The 16,778-nt window shown below is 42.1% G+C and overlaps 1 protein-coding gene across 2 annotated transcripts in view; it reads right to left on the bottom strand.

The window, feature by feature from the left end:
* The window catches only part of CAPN3 (calpain 3), a 29,832-nt gene that overhangs the window by 5,756 nt on the left and 7,298 nt on the right, over positions 1 to 16,778 (bottom strand). The window contains exons 2-17 of one of the 2 annotated variants that reach the window (XM_075711818.1): positions 16,336 to 16,405; positions 14,366 to 14,484; positions 13,589 to 13,722; positions 12,953 to 13,121; positions 12,142 to 12,282; positions 9,519 to 9,602; positions 9,028 to 9,113; positions 8,186 to 8,263; positions 7,599 to 7,759; positions 6,881 to 7,050; positions 6,213 to 6,224; positions 4,847 to 5,055; positions 4,101 to 4,137; positions 3,109 to 3,126; positions 1,885 to 1,986; positions 510 to 587 (exon numbers count right to left, since the gene is read on the bottom strand). In XM_075711818.1, coding sequence (XP_075567933.1) covers positions 510 to 587; positions 1,885 to 1,986; positions 3,109 to 3,126; positions 4,101 to 4,137; positions 4,847 to 5,055; positions 6,213 to 6,224; positions 6,881 to 7,050; positions 7,599 to 7,759; positions 8,186 to 8,263; positions 9,028 to 9,113; positions 9,519 to 9,602; positions 12,142 to 12,282; positions 12,953 to 13,121; positions 13,589 to 13,722; positions 14,366 to 14,484; positions 16,336 to 16,405 — 1,668 coding nt within the window. The remainder of the gene's footprint in view (positions 1 to 509; positions 588 to 1,884; positions 1,987 to 3,108; positions 3,127 to 4,100; positions 4,138 to 4,846; positions 5,056 to 6,212; positions 6,225 to 6,880; positions 7,051 to 7,598; positions 7,760 to 8,185; positions 8,264 to 9,027; positions 9,114 to 9,518; positions 9,603 to 12,141; positions 12,283 to 12,952; positions 13,122 to 13,588; positions 13,723 to 14,365; positions 14,485 to 16,335; positions 16,406 to 16,778) is intronic. The other variant, XM_075711819.1, reaches the window with a different exon arrangement.

Here is a 16,778-nt window from a genome sequence, read left to right as displayed (position 1 = left end):
AGTATGAAGTAGGTCTAAAGTTACCATATAGTGTTTATTAAACTACAAATAGAAGAACGACCAGGAATTTCAAGCCACTATATAATTTTGTATAAGCCAAAAATCCCTGTAACCCATTTGCAGCCTCTTGATTTATGCAGTTCTTTGATCTGTTTTTACTTTTAATTTCCCTTATTAAGCATATACTGGAGGGCATTGTATTTCTAACTTGTTTATACGTGCTATGTAAAATAGCATCTTGTAGTAGTGATAGAAGTAAAAGCCTGAAGTTAAATAAGGCTCCCTTGTATGCAATGGGAATAGCTTATATGTACATGTGAGGATAGCTGTATACTTAATTGGATTTTGATTTGATTTTGCTTAGCTTCAGGTCTCAAAGGGAATTTGATGGAAGGAAATTCAAAGGAAATTTAAAAATTCAGTATTTTGAATCCATGACGCAGTGGATTTAGGTGCTGTTGTGGCTAGGCTGCTTTAATGGCAGAGACAGGGATCAGTTGCATACTCACATCCCCTGCAATCTGTCGGAAAATATTCCTGAACTGTTTTTCTTCTTCAGTCCCCTCACGAGCTTTTGCTGAAGGACGCTGAAAAGAGACAAGCAAAGAAGAGATACAACCTTAGCGCAGCAGGGAAGGGAAGGGGTCTGGGGGACTCACTCGTGCTTGCGTGAAGGAGTCTCATGGTGAATCTGGAGCTCTTTGGAGGAAGGGGTCGTCTTCCTTTCCCCTTTTTTGGCTAAATGTGTTCCTTGGCAAAACTGCTGAGTATTAACCCATTTCTCTTGGAAGGAGCCTAAATGATTACTTCCACTGACAGTTGTTTATCTTCTAATTTTTTGTTTCAAAACATTGCAAAGGAGAAGTTTGGAGCAGAAGAGGCATATCTGCTCCATAGCCACCCTGTAGGCTATGAATTGACCAGAAGGACTCAGGCTTGAGAGCTCTTTGTATGTAGGGGGTCCCTTGCTGGAGACAAGTAGCACATGAGACACAGGAAAATGATGAAAGTGAAGCTTTCTCAGACACAAGCAAAGAGCAAGCCTGAACTCTGAGGCTGATACTGAAAAAGGAAGCTATATTTTATTTCCCTCCCCCCCAATATTAAACTACAGGAATTATGTGTAACCAAGTGAATTTCTTGGCTTAGTTCTTATTTGTGTTTGTCTAAATGCCAAGGAAGGTTAAGATTGGTCCCCACTTCGCCACCTGCATGCTCTGGCAGTCGTGCAGCAGAACAGCATGCTCGCTGTAAGCAGCCACTCAAGCCGTGCCTCCAGATGCCACAGGCCTGGGTGCAGGATCTGGCTGCTGCATTTCACATCCCTTGCCCACCTGCAGGCAGAAACTCCAAATTCACTACCCTGTTTTCCTCCTCTCTGGTAGTGAGAGAAAAGAGGAGGGGTGCAGGAGCTCCTAGGGTTACTCAGGTGTGTTTTCTCTGGCCAACAGGGACTGGTATAGGGCTGTGTAATTTGTAGTGGGGAGAGTCTGTGACCATTGCCAGGAGCGCCTGAAGCCCCTTGGGTGCGACTTGCGCATGTGCCCTGTGTAAAGCAGGTACTGCTTCAGGGGGCTGAGCAAGAGTGGGTTGAACTGCACTGCTCGTGGGGAAGGGATCTCTCACAGATGGGATCCTTGTATGACAGCGCAACCAGGAGATGTTTTCAAGCAACTACATCCTCCAGCATAGGTGTTAAATAACTGAAGGGAGAGTGGCTGTTCGCTCATGCTCATTAGATCCACATAAACCAGATGCAAGTTGTGCTAAGATTTGATGAAAAGCTGTTAAGTATCTAAGTATGTTTGCCCCATTCCTGTGCTCTACCCAGCCACTCATTCATGCTAGCCAGCCCAAGCCCTATTTAACCCCTTGCTGCAAAACCTTTTTCTCATCCACATGGGTTTTTTCACCGTCTTTGCCAGTGTCTTCATCTGCTGTCAGCTCCTTATTGCTGTTTGCTCTGTCGGAAACAAAGATGATAGGCTAGAAGAAGAAAGAGAGCAAAAGAGAAGTGGAAATTACACAAAACATAGGGGAAGGCAAAGTATTTGGGGACACCCATTCTGTGGTAAAGCACATGCAGCAACAGCTCCTGCCCTGAGAGGGTGCCTGCAGAAGCCAGAGCTGGGAATGAAAGAAAAGAAAGAAAAGAAAAGGTGGGGGAATTTCTGAAGTTACTGCTCTCCTCATGCTACAAAAGCTGCAAAAGTCTTTTTGCAAAATATTGCAATCTCTGGCTTCTAGCTTTCCTTTTCAGAAAGCCAGTAACCATTTAAAAGTTACTTTTTTTTTTTTTTAAAGCAAAATAAGCCTCCCAGATTCTCAATTCTCAGTTAAACTGATGAACTTTCTCCTCTCTATGAAGGACAGTAGCACTGAAAGCAAACAGAATCTGAATCCTACACAGAAAGCGCGTGTTTGTGTAGGAGCCTGTTAATTATGTGAAGCTTATGTTCTTTCTCTGTGTTAATTCTTGTAGCATTCAGCTGTAAGCAGCCACATGCAATTGTTCTGTTAGTACATTTAAAACACGGAAAGCTGCAACAAGATGTAAATGTGTTACCATAGAGTATTAATTGCCATCAGCCTGTCTTGAGATTAAAATGCCTGGTTACGTTTTCAGGGTCCTAAATGTGTTGTGTAGAATTGAAAGGAGAATCCTGGACTCTGGTGAGCAGAAACTTCAGGAAAGAGGAGTAGCTGCATTAGGCAATGGAAAGCGAATGTGAGACTATGTGTCTGGAGAAAGGGTGATTTTTCACTAGAAAGGGGTGTTGGGATGCCTGTGGAGGGGCAGGAAGGAAGGAAGGGAAGTTGAGCAACCCAGAGGATCAAGCTTGTAAAGCTGAAAAGTTTCTGTCACCCTTTTCCCACCCCTTTGAGTGAGAGGGGTATGTGATTCTATAGCTATTTCATTAGATTTTAGTGTAGAAGGGCAAAATCTTTGCTGCCTGCAAATGGCTTCTTATCCAGTGCCCTTCATTAATGAGACCAGTTTCCAGATGCAGAGAAATCACTAATGATACCAAGGAACTCTGTTCCTGCTGCATGCATTGCACATGCTCTTTGTCTTGCTGGCACGCAGCACACTGCACAAGTACCCACCTTGCCCTTTTTCTTCTTCTGTACAAAAAGAAACAATTTTTTAAAAGGTGTTTTTAAACAGAATTGTAGATTTTGTGCATATTATGCAGAGCTGATGGTAAAATTTCATTTTTTTCTCTTTCCCTTTCTCACGTTTCTTTTTCTGATTCTTACACAGTTTCCAAATCTCAAAAAATGAGGGAAAATGCACCCACCAAGAAATTGCATACTGAAAGACAGAAATTGCAGAAACACAGCAAAAGTGTCCTATCTCATCTGGGGCTTTCTCTGCTTGAATAAAATCTCTATTGTACCTTTAGCTCTGACTATTCCTTTTCTTTTTCCCAGCCCATCAGTACAGTGGAGATTGGACTTCTGTGCCCACAGATCAATGTTATCTGAAGTGGCAATTAAATGCCACCAGACCTGGACAGCTTTTTTGTTATCATGACAGCAGATGGAAGGGGAACACTTCTGAGCAAGATTGGATGGCACTCTGTTCTGTGCAAGAGCATTTCCTCTGAATTTTTTTTTTCAAGACTAATTGTATTGTTAGCTCTAGTATATTCCCATATAGATGTGTAAAACCCCAGGCTGAAGAGTTAGAGCTTCTCATGGATGTAGTTTGAATCAGAGTATCAGTAAGACCCCTTTCCAGAAAGCATGTACTTCAAAATAAGGTACTTTTTTCTTTATTAGATGAGATACCAATTTCACAGACAAATCTCAGAGCACAGAGCTAGGCCTCCGCAGTAAATGAATACTCTCAATTGATGGAGGCAAAGGCAATGCTTAGCATCCAGCTTCTTTACGCCAGGAACAGACTTCAAATCTGTCAAAACATTTTGGTCTGTCCAAATTAGAAAGTAGCGTATATAAAGCAAGTGTTAATTAAAGTATCTTGATGAGAAATGTGGCCATAAATGGCTTCCTCCTGCAGGATTCCCTAGATGTGATGCTCCTCCCCTCCCTACTTCTATTCACATACACAGGAGGCCCAGGACAGTACTTACCGATGGACGCTCTGCCTCGATCATGTTTTCAACCTCCCTAGAAGAAAGCAGAAAGTAAATAAATCAGGAAAGTGGCTGTTCCCAAAACTGCTTGTGTCTGTAGCTGGTTTGTAAGCAGCCACTTGACCTTTCCAAACAGGCATTGGTGTGAGCTGGCTTCCAAGCATTGCAGCTGCAGGCTCTAGACATAGTGTTTCCCACTTTGAGCTGAGCATCCCGAGTACCACTTCCAGGAGCACTGCTGCCTGGTTTACTCCTCTAAAGGGTCTTGATAACACTGAACTTTGACAGCTGGGAGTAAAACAGAAGCTGTTTGGCCTAAGCAAAGTGATACTGGCTGCAGTTTGTTGAGATCTGGGAAACTAGTTGAAGAGCAGGATGGAAAAGAAATAACTACCTACTTTTATGTTTTATTTGTGACTGAGATTAGATCTGGTTCAATGATCTATCTGGTCAAAACTTCAGCCAGTGGCATATAGCAATAAAAAATAAACAGGTTCATTTTTGTTATTAAAAATGGTATGTTTACAAAGGATATCCTGCAAGTAGTAAGCTTCTCCAAAGACAATTCAAAGTAGGCTCTTGTTAGACTATAAGGGAAGTTTGGGGAAATAAGTTTGCAGCTTGGAGTTTGTAATGAGGTTAAGAAAATTAAAAGCAGGGTGCAGCAAACTGGGAACATGACTATAACAGTCTAGCAAGTTCACATCCACCTTTTTGGCCAGATAAATGGATCTGCAACTTACTCTGACAGACTTCTTTTCTCTGAGAAGACCCTCAGGATGAATTCTCCCTCCTGGTGGGGTTCATATGTCGATGGGATGATGACGTACTCGCTGGGAGGTAGCCGGAAGCGCTCAGAGATTTCTCGCATGTTTATATAGGTCTTACTTCTAGCTTTGGAGGCATTGTAGAGGAAAAAATCCTTTTGCAAGTGGTGCTTAGTACCATGCATCTGCAGAACAAATGAGGCGGTTGGTCTTCAAGGAAGTTTTACCCATTCCCCAAGGTAGCTTGTCACACAGGCAGTACATGGTTGGGACAGAAAACACATATGAAACAGCAGCTTAGCAAGCAGGGAGCTGACGAGGGATGCTAGCCTGGAACAGATATGGAGTCTGTCACCTTTAAGTTGCTACTGGCTGGGTCTAGTTGGCTTCTGAGGGCTGCTCCAGGGCCCACCTGCAGAGCATTGGCTGACTTCTGCTGTGTAGGCCCTTCTATCTGACTGTTTTGTTGGATGCTAAGTTGTGTGTAACCAAAGTTCAGCTACTTTCCTTGGAGGGTGGCCTGGCAAGGAATGGTATATGCAAACTCCTACATGCAGTGTGAAGGTGCTTTCAGTGGAAACCTGTCGTTGCCTGGACAAAACATGAATTCTGTATCTGCTAAAGAAACATGATAATCAAACATTGTATTGGTTCAAATAGAAAAATTAAGTCAAGAATTTTGGGCTAAAAAATTATTTTGTTGCAGAAATAACCACCTGTAAAATAGTCAGCAAAGACAACATTCAGACTGTCATCTTCATGTTTTCCAGGTAACATAGCCTTCAGGTGAGCTTGTTTGCAAAACTTGTGATGACAATGATTCAGCTACTGGCAGGCTCTGAAACACTTAATCTGTGTATTTTTAATACGTTTTCTTCAATGGCTGAAAATACCATTTTTTGTCCAAACAAATTCTGAGACTATAGAGAAAACTCTGTGGCTGCAGGATACAGGCCATTGGCATTATTTGCAGGAGGAAATGAAAGTGCTTTAGGGTGCTTCTGTGTGGGGTGTAATGCCAAAGTGCTCACTGACACTGCTTCCTGCAACCTAGCTCACTGACTGGCTGTGCAAGACATGGCCAGGTTGCATACGAATAGAAAAGAAGGGCAAAGGAAAAGGTGCAGGTGAAAATGGGGTGTGGGTGAGAAGGAATTAAAAATTACTCGCAAAGGGTTACAAATAAACACTCAAAGCAGAAAGGTTAGCAGTTTCACTTTTGTTACATCCCTGAAAACAAACTTGACTTGGATGGTTTCCTGCTGACTTACAGACAGGCACAACAGTAACACTAGCTGTGAGCATACACCAAGATGTCAATCTGCCTCCGTTCTGCTCATACCTCTTTGGGCACCTGAAGGAGAAACAAAGAGAAGAAACAGTCAGAGCTGCTGGGTGAGTCCACTTGTTTATAGATAATACAGAAGGGCGTTCACATAGATTTCTGGGAATGCAGACAGTAAATAAAATGCCCCAAGTTACATAATTTTTCTAAGCAATTTCTTTCTTCCTTTCCAGATTTCTTGGGATCTGCATGATGTCGTCCACTAAGATCTGAACTAAATATGTTTGTGTGAGGGACTGAGTAAATTGACTTCTTCATGAAGTCCATAGCAGGGACAGAGGTTAATTGGTTAATTGCTACGTATGAGTCTTGGATATCTGTCTCCTTTTTTACACTATTCTGTTAATGAAATGTTTAGTTTCAGCAAGGATGAAAGGGGGATTGAAGGATATATGGAAAAGAATATGTTAAAATCTGGCATTAAGTCACCATAAAAGCCTAAAAAGTGTGTTACTTATAGATGGGGTAAACCCTGAGTTTACTATGGGCTGAATGGTTAAAAAGCCTTGAATTTCCTTCCTCTCTTCCAGGTTTCCCCTGAGTTCCTTGCAAAGTAAAAATTGCAATCCGTGTAGTCAGGCTGAATGATTTAGTGGCACTCTTGGTAAATGTATACTGTCAGAATTTGTGACCATGGTGCTAAGAACAAAGTCTAGAGCTGGTACCTCGTAGATGGCAAAGCCAATGGTGTACAGGTTGGCTCCCAGCTTGCGTTCTTTCCTCCTATTTTTCTGCATCAGTGCAACAAGGAAGCTGCAGACAACCTCTTCATCCTCAGGATCATCATCTTCCTCCAGGAGCTTCAAGCGATACTGGGGATTGGTCCAAAATGTATCTGTGAAATCCCACCAACAACCCAAAGCAAACATGTAAAGCTTCAGTTTTCTAACAATACTCATGATCAAAGAGAACCTTTAAGTTCCCTGCCTGTGGCTCCTGAGGGAAAGGTTAAAATTGGGCTAATACGTATATACTTTTTACATGTTATGGGTTTTACGTAGTTCTAACCAAACTGCACAGCAAAAGAACATATAAAATGAAGAATTGACATCTGACAAACTTCCAAAGAACCTAAAGCTATCAGAAAGTGGATTTCACAAGTGAAATCTGTTGGAGTGAAATTGATCTCTCTTATCTTACTTGGGGCACTGTGAAGTATTTGAACAATGATTTATCTTTGCCAGGCCTGCCTTTTGGGCTTACAAGGTGCTGTCACAAACCTAGTGACAGATTTCCAGCTACAAAATCATATGCCTTGTCCACTGAAGAAGCAAGGCTTTTCCTATGACTGAGCACTGATCAGGCTGCAGTATGACTTAGCCTGTGGGATCTAATACAGTCCCTGGCAAAGAGGCCTTATCTCTCTTAAGACCCATTGCTCACCTGGATAATTGCGGCAACCTCCAGCTGAGCAGCCTCTCACCCAGCGCCCTTCGTTGACTGACACAGTCCAGGTATGGAGTTTGTCAGCTTCCAGCGTATCAGGTGTGAGGTTACAGATCTCAAGTTTTGTGAAGTGCCTCATGAAATCTTCAAATGATATCCTGGAGCAATTGAGGGGAAACTGAACCCAAACGGATTTACATGGTGGGTGGTTGTCCTAGTGAGGTGGAGGAGGGTGACCCATGTTACTGCCACTATTAGGGCAAATTTGCAGTAGGAGTGCCATGGCTAGTCAATTAACACACGTACTGCTCCAAACTGTGGGATGCTAGGCTGAGAGGATGGTACATAGGAAGGGTGATGGAGAGTTTCTGGAAGTGTGGCATAATTAGAAGGACTGTGCTGGTGGCACTCCATAAACCCTGGTGGGAGAATGAGGGGATCACAGAGCAGGGCTCATTGGGAATATGAAAATGAACAGGGATTACTGCAATAGTTTTAGCAGATTTAAGTAGTTCAGTGTGATCAATTTTTTATGTAGTTGCATATCTCCTAGCGAAACACAGGCTTTTGACTGATATTCTCACCAGAACTCCCCATCCTCCATGATCTTGTGCTGCAGGCGGATTTTCTCTGCTTCATTAATGAAGTTCCACTCCTCTGACCTTCAAAAGAGTACATAAGTTAGATTATGATTTGCAATACAGTTTTCATTTAAAATTTCTACTCTTTACTGTAAGCCTCGTAGAATGGAAAGTCAAGAGTCATCTTGCGACATCCATATAATTTTTCCTTTGTGAGCCTTGCAACCATTTGTTGTCAATGCTACCCTCCTCTCCACGTGCCCAAATAAAGAAGCAATTGCCCTACTTCTCTCTGCCTTCCCTTCAGACTTCCTCTTAGCAGCTATCAAAAAATCTGCTGAACTGTGTTAATTTTATTTAGCTTGAAGACAAAAGTGTTTGCAGACTCTTATTGCTGGAGCAGCTATTGAAATGCCTTTTAGTAAAACCTAGTGAGAAGCTTTATCCAAACTCACTCATATACTGACATCTTGCTTCATCCAGTTCTTTCATAACTTAAAAGATTTTTCTACTGTCACATCTTGTTTTGAAAATGGACATTGCCGAACTTGCTAGAAAGTAAAATTAGATTGACTGGGCTCTCTCAATTTCTATTGATTAAAGCCACTCTTAACATCTTTTTTAGGTACTCTTTTCTTTTTACAGCTTCAGCTAAGCGCTCAACTATGATCAACTTCAAAGTGCATGCGTCAAAATGACAGCAAAGACAATTCTCATTATTAATGTTTCATCATTAACGTCATCATTCAACATCATTAAATTTTATGGTCATGCACAAGCTGAGTAAGGGCAAATAAAGCTACTTTTTATTTTTTTCAAATTGCATGAAGCTCCATTTTACTCACTTGTCACTCCAAGGTCCGTTCCATTCCACCTGCCCCCAGGGGTTTCTCAGCCTAACCAGACGTATTTTTTCCCCTTTAAATGTTGTCTAATTGAAAAAGAATGCAACAAGAATAGACAGAGTGGGTTCAAAAGGAAATGTTCTGCCTGTCAAATTGCTGATACCAGTTCCTCCAGTGATGGTGCTTTCCTGGGCCATTGCCCAGCCTAACCTACTTGGGGTGAGTGTGGGAAGGCTGTAAGACCAGGAGGTGACCAGCTGTGGCCACCTTTGCCCAAGCAGAACATGGTGGAATATCCATTTCCCCAGAAAGCCAAAACTTGGACAGGTTTATTTCTCCACAAGGCTTTAATTTATTTAAATATAAATTTTGTTTCCTTAGCTCATAATTTGTTTTGCTTTTTTGCCCCCTCATAGCTTTCCTGACATGCATGGTTCTAGGCCAGAGTAGACCACAGCTCCCCATAGCTGGAGGAAAGGGACTGTACATACCTGTTCCACGGCTGTGACAGAGTAGGCATGACCTTTGACGAGCCCGCAAGACATCCGGGTTTCATACTGCATTGGCATTATGGTCTGTTAGGCACAAGATTAAAAATTTGTAAGAGTCATGCAAAGCTCAGCCAGCTGCTCTAAGGCAGGTATCGCCACCCAGGGCTTTTGGAGGGAGGATGACACCATTCAGGTGACAGGGTTTTTTGTTGTCTTCTCTTCTTTGTGTTTGCCAAGGTGGCCAAGCTTAGTGCCCACAGAATTAATGCTGGTTAGAAAGGAGAGAAGCATGAACTAAAAAAGCAAAAAAATTGATAATATCAGTTGGAAAGGACATTTTATGATTTACTTTTTCCCCTTTGTGGAGGTTACTGCTTTTTGCACTTGGAACATGCTAGTATATAGCATGCTTAATCAAAATAATTAGATTTTTCTATTAGTGGGACTATTCAGCCCTTTCTGGGATAGTATGTTCTTGTATGGCTCAGTAAGGTTATTACATATGAACTGGAAATATCAGAGCAGATCAATACCTAGAATACTTTCATCTTTGCACATGGTTGCAATCTTATCAGAATGACATTAAAACACCCTATTTAATATACTGTTCCTACTAATTTTCATTTTTTTAAAATTAATTTCCTGTGGAGACTTACATTTTATTCCATAATCATTAAAATCCTCATGCTTGAAATTTTTTCCAGCTGACTTTCAGGAAGAGCATAGCTTTCTTCAGCAATGTGTTGCTCAGGTGTAAATACATTTGCTGTCTTGGTAATCAACTGTGTCTGATAGATTTTTATTTGCAAATCTCAGAATTCTGTTTATCTGGGACATTAAGATTTGAGAGGAGGATGGCAGGTGCACACAGTCCGCTGTGTTTGTAGGAGAGATCACTGAGAATGGGGGAAAGGGAAGGCTCTGCTACGCACACATGGACCATGTGAGAAACTTCCTCTCCTCTGTTATGTTTGTCACTGAGAGACGACTGCAAGGCCCTGCCAGCAGCTCTGCCATCCCTTCTTGACACATCTGAGGGCATGAGAAAAGCAGGGATGGAAATGGAGAATTTATAAGGTCACACAGATACATTCTCAGCTTGCACAGGGAGGATCTCATCCAAATATTTCCTGGCTGCCGCAGTTATTTTCCATTATTTCCCTTCTGTTCCTCTTTCTTTCTTTTTTTTTTTTTTTTGTTGTTGTTCTTGTTTCCATACTTTTAATGGTAATAACCTCACATCTATTTCTTTTATTCTTCATTTCTACTCATGTTGTCATCATCATTACTTAGCAGAGCCCCTTTCTCTTTTCTATTTAAGAATATTAACATCTGCTGGTGTCCTGAGCCATTTCTCTAAAGTGCTTCTGAAGTCTGCCTTATCTGCCTCTTTCCATCAAGAGTCATGATTCCCACCCCCTGCCCCGGTGATGGTTCAGGAGTATATAATAACCAGCAGCAAAACAGCTGCCGGGGCAGCAACTTTAGAGAGTTTTCCAAAGAGTCACTGCGGAGGAAAATCCCCTCAAAACATGGGTGATTTGGGCAGCCATGCTTGCAAAACAAGACAGTCATACTGGACTTTCTTGAAGAATTACATCATTTCAGTCTTTTAGGAAGACTAACTATGGGTGTCAAAAGAGGAAAAATCAGCTATTTCTGCTGCAAACGCAGAAGCAGTTTGCACAACCAGAAGTTCGAGATGATGTAATTGGGGTGGGTGTTGGGTTTTTTTTCTCTCTGTGAAGTGAGACATGTAATTTCATTGTCATGGAAATGCACCTTCCTAAAGGGCAAGGTATGACAGCTGCCTGACAGAGAGAAGGAGAACACAACGTGTCCCTCTACATATCTGGAAGCTTTTAAGTTTCCCAGTATGGGACTTTTCTTCAACGGTTTTAGCATCCCTCTCTCTATTTTGCTTGATACTTAGGTATGCTGGAGTTACTTTGTATTTTATCACACATGTAAAACTCGACACGTTTTTCATTTTTCCTTGTTAAGCATTTTAAATTAAGATCGTAAAGGCAGTAATTTAAAAGGAGCATCCCGAGAGCAGACTCCTCTCCATTGGTGGGCAGAGATCTATAGCACACTGTCTCAAAATAAGTTCACCAAGAGCTTTTGTGCCTGGAGTGAGAGCCATGCAGAGCCTGCTTTTTCTTTCTTTCCCACCCCCTCTACACTCAGGAATCTTGTTCCATTCTGCTATTTTCATTTTTTCACTCTCTCCATCATTTGCAAGTGAGGGACTTGATAAAATACACTAATCATGTCTAAGTCCCAAATACAATAACCAGTGTGCCACTTTGACATATTTGATGTGATTTTGCTCTCCATTTCTACTGTACGGGTAAGCTCTGGAAATTATAAGCCTTTGCCACAAGCCAAGAGCCCTTTGCCTCAGTATCAGCAAAGCCCTCTAGTATCAGTCACTGTGTTTGAAAGAACGGAAATCCTTTAATATGTATGTCAAATAGCATCCGTAAGAACAGGTCTTTAGTGTTGGGATAACTCAGTGAGGCCAAATAAGTATTTAAAAGCATAGGTGATATGTTTGTCTAACCGTTCTGTCTGTAAATAAAAGCCCTGTGAAGTCAACCACTTCTGGAAACATACGAACCCAGGCTGGCCTTTCGTCTGTCCCCTGGTAGTCTACAGTGGAGTAAGTCATCTGTGCGTTTTCTAGATTCTTCACCATTCGAGCAATCAGTTTCCCAATGTCGCTCCGAGGAGCTGATCCGTAGGAAAAGCCTAGGTTATCCTGGTACAGAGAATGGGAGAAAAGTGTCATGCAGAAAGATGAGGCAGGGGGAGAGAAGAGAAATGATACAAGAAAGATGAGTGGTGAAAGGTGAGTGGCAAAAGATAGCCTAGATAACTTCTCTCTCATTACATGCTAGATGGTCCATACTCATCTACAGTGGTTGATAGCACTGGTTCTTCTTCTGCCTTCACTGCAACTTCATACTCCATAGTGGTTACTGAAGCTAGTTTTTTTACTTTCACTTGTAAATTAACCATAGTAAATGAAGACTATTTAAGACTATGCTGGCAATTGAAGGGTTGATTTCCCAAGCATTTGCACACTTAGCATCTTTGACATGAAAATTTGTATCTTAACAGAGTTGCGGCACCCCTCTACTAACCTTATTTTATTGGGCGAGGGCACTGAGGGTGGGGGGTGCTGGTTTTGCTGATCGCACCCCTTCTCCCCACCTCCATGTTCTGCTTCTGTTTGTTTCCCTTTTGGCACTTGCTATTTGCTTATGGGTGGTGTCTAGTGGAGATTACTCCATCTCCTAGAAATGGATGTTTGCTATGTGGACTAAACCAAGCAGTTCCAAAAGGTGGCATGGATTTGATTATGGATGAAGAGGTCCCTCTCCTCTGCCATTTCTTATGGCTCATCTGCAAAGTTCATATGGACTCACATCAATGGAGCTGGCCATGAGGGATCCTCTGTCAATGGCATGTTTCATGATTTTATAGATATCTTTAGGGGCATCCTTTATCTCATAGAACTCTGTGACTCCTCCAGTGAAGTCCTCCATGGCTTCGGTGGTGTTGCCTCCTTTCAAAGCTTCGTATGACCCATGGAGTCTTGGAAAGAGAAAAGAAAAGTAAGATTCTCTTTTACACAGATAAAGATACCTACCTATATATATATATTTTTTTTTACATTATATATATTTATTTTGTGTGTGTATATAAATAAAGATATGTAAGCACACATACTAAAAAAACCCACAAACTGGGGTTTGGTAACCCTCAAGTTTTAAAACATGCCACCTGCACACATCAAAAAACAAAAAAACCGAACCACCCCACCCCAATAAAGAAAAAGATGTTGAGAGTCAAATGCAGACCTCTGAATGAGTAGCAAAACCCCCTACAAAATATGTTTTACACCATCCCCAATTCTGAGGCATGAGAATCTATGGGAAAATGCACTAGTATGTTCAGAGCCTCTCTATGTGCTCATTATAGGTCCTGTACATAGTGGTTTAACCACCTCCCCAGCCAAAGCCTTGGTGGGGAGCCCAGCATGGTCCAGCTGGTAGTTTTACTTTGCATAGGCTTTTTCCAGGAGGGCGCTCCAGAACTCGTTGCGCTGGGAAGACTTCGTAAAGACCAGCTGGTTGTTGTAGGTGGGTAAGCAGTCATCAATGACGACGTCCACCCAGTCTCCATAGCGCCAGAACTGAATAAAGACAAGCAGAAAAAAACTCTGGGTTGACTTGGTGCAAGGAGGGGGAGCCTGGCTGAAAAGCCAGGCTGAGAGGGGAGAAATGTGGACATTAACCGCTTCGTAATGCGGCAAAAAGCGATGGCCATTGGGAGGGAGGCAGCTGGACTGAATTCCCCTGGGCAACGCATGCGGGACAGTGAGAGGTCCCTTAGGAGAGCCACGGGAAATGTGGAAAGCAGTCAATCTTTTCTGAATAAGCGGTTCTTCAATAACTTGTTTTTGACAGACCAGCTGCTTGCGGGCCTAAAAATAGATGCTCTTGCCAACTCTCAGCGTGTCTGTGCTGGCTGTAGTGCTGCGTCTGAGCAGCGAGGCAGGACTGGGCACCTGTTGCTATCCCTTAGGCGCAGGACACAGCGATTTGCAAATGCTTCTTTGGTGGGTTAATGCTCCCTAATTGCCTGTATGGTCTGGTCCTTCTGTGACTGCGCTCTTGGAAGAGTTTAGGGTGAGGCAATTCAATCCCTCTTCCTTCCCTGCTGTCACTCACACTTCCAAAGGGTGGAGAAGCAACAGAAATGAGCATGCCCGAGATCTGAGATCTCTCTTGGAAAAATACGGTTACATCTGCTTCCTGCTAGATGAAGGGACTCACCTGGAAGTGAAAAATGCCAGCATAGTTTTGTATAAAGGACTGGTCATGAGGTATGACTCTACAGAGTAGTTTTTTATTCAGGGTCAGGCAAGCAATGGCAGCCAGGAACCAGCAGTCACCTGTAAACAAGCAGAAGCAGCAGACAAAATGAAGGGACAGAGCAACTAGAATCAAAGGGAAAACCTGAGATACTGCAAAGAGACACATTAATTCATAGTAGAGCATGCCATCGCCTTTCAGGAGAGGGCTCTTCTCCATGTGTTCTGCAGTACTTTAGCACTTTATTTATTTGTACTCTGGAAATGCTCATTGGCATCATTTGTGGCTAGGTACATGCCTGTTAAATAGATAATGTTCCCTGTAATTTAGAAAAAAACTCCAATCTCATGAGCACCATCACCTATGTGAAGATTTCCCTGTCCCATGTGAATGCCTATCTGACTTCCCATGTCAGTTCTCCTTCCAAGCTTAGGACAGAGACCAGCTGAGAGAGAACTCTCTCCCAGGTGGACCTCTGTACAGCTGAGATTCAGTCTCTCATTTTCATTTTCTGCTCTCAAGATAACCCACTGTCCCAATCATTCTGTGGGGCCTCTTTCCTGCTTCATTGCTCTGATGCTTTTTCCTATTTTTGAATCCATGTCTGCACTGCTGTAAACAGTGTCCCCTTTAGTGCTTTTCACTTCCTCCTTCAGACTCTTGCACAAGTTTGCTGCCTCTGTGGGAGCTCTGGGAAAGCGATTTTCTCCCATAGTACTGTGTTCAGCAAAGGATGCCTCAACCCTTGATTAAAACCTCCTAGCTGCTACTGTAAGAGAGGTTATAGGGTAAGCTTGCCTGAGCAGTGTGAATTAGTGGGATGAGAGAATTATATGAGGTAGTGAAAACTAAACCTGATTGCAGGGAGTGGTAAAAGAAATTTATGAGACTGGTGGAGTGATAAAAGAGTTAGAAATACATATATGTATATATTTTGGAAAGCCATCTCTATACATATAGCAGTACATTCTAAGTTACCTATTTCCCCTTTAAGAAGGATGTGGGGTCCACTGTGAACAGGACTTTTCTAAACTATCCAATGTTCAGCAGAAGTGAAAAAGGTAAACAATGCTATGTGTAGTTGGGGAAGGAATGGAAGACAAAATAGAGAACATATGCCTGTAAATTCATTTGAGTCCACACCTTGGCAACTGTGAAGTTCTGGTCACCTCAAAAATAAAGGCAGTTTTAAATAAATGTAAAAAAAAAAAGAAAAAGTACTTGGAAGGTGATGAGGACAGTCACAAACACAGAACAACACTTAAATGAAAAGATTAACACACATTAGGGTGTATTAGCTTAGGAAAAAGATCACAGGAGAAGTTATAAAACCATGAAAGACATGGGAAAACTGAGTGGGGAATGATTTTACAAAGCAGTGCAGGTGAGTGCTGCATGGACAACTATTGCAGAGGCATCACTTATACCTAAGGAGTGGCTCTATATACCAAACTATCTTTGAGCATCTGAGCTTAAGATCTTCAGTATAGGGGTTGTCCTTGAGTACAAGGCACACTTAGCTGGAGGCCTTCAGAAGCTCCTGTATGGAAATAACAGGACTAAATACCTGAAAAAATACAACAGTAGCTGATTGGATTTTTCTCTCTGTCAAATAACTCCTTCTCTTTATCTCTTATTCTTGTCTTAACTAATTTTGTCCCTCCTCAAAGCCCAAAAGAAAGGCCAAATGGTGCTTTGTAACACACTCATGATGTTCATGAAAAGCAAAACACCCTGCAAAGCACCTTTTGCTTACAGCTCTTCCCTAGATTGCTACTAGGCAGATATCAACGATTTGCTATAGAGAGAAGGAGTCAGTAGGTGTGTAGTGGTATACTGAGGCAGAGGATGTCAAATATCACCTTGGAGGCAAAAGAAAATTAAGTGATGCAGGCTTTAAAAAGTGCAGAGTTGAAGTAAGAATTTCATACCTAATTCTCCTTGGCAGATATCTGTTCTGTTGGCTCCACCAATAATAAACCGTGGATTCTCACAGATTTCCTGCAAAATATAAACAGAAGGATGAGCAGGAAAAGCATGCATTATGATGCCTGTTTGCCATAGAAATAAAGGCTGTTTCACGATAATGTTTTCCTGTAGGATAGTTTGTGGATATCAAAATCTCTTGCAGAGTTTTCAGTTGCAGAGTTTCACTACAAAGATGTTTTGGAATCTGGATGTTCCAGACTTCATCCAGAGTTTTCTCCATGTATCTAGAGGGTCTAATAGCTAGCCTGGAGGGCTCCCTCTGTACAGGGCTCAAACACATTAAAATGGGAAGAATAGGTAAAAATATTTTTCTACAAAATAATGAAAAAAACCCCACTGGAGGAGACAGGAGAGCAGGTAGGTGGAAAGAGCATCAAGGGACCAG

This window comes from Pelecanus crispus, chromosome 6 (assembly GCF_030463565.1).
Source record: "Pelecanus crispus isolate bPelCri1 chromosome 6, bPelCri1.pri, whole genome shotgun sequence".
NCBI lineage: Eukaryota > Metazoa > Chordata > Aves > Pelecaniformes > Pelecanidae > Pelecanus > Pelecanus crispus.
Note: the sequence above shows the minus strand (reverse complement) of the source record. Positions and strands in the feature narration are given on the sequence as shown.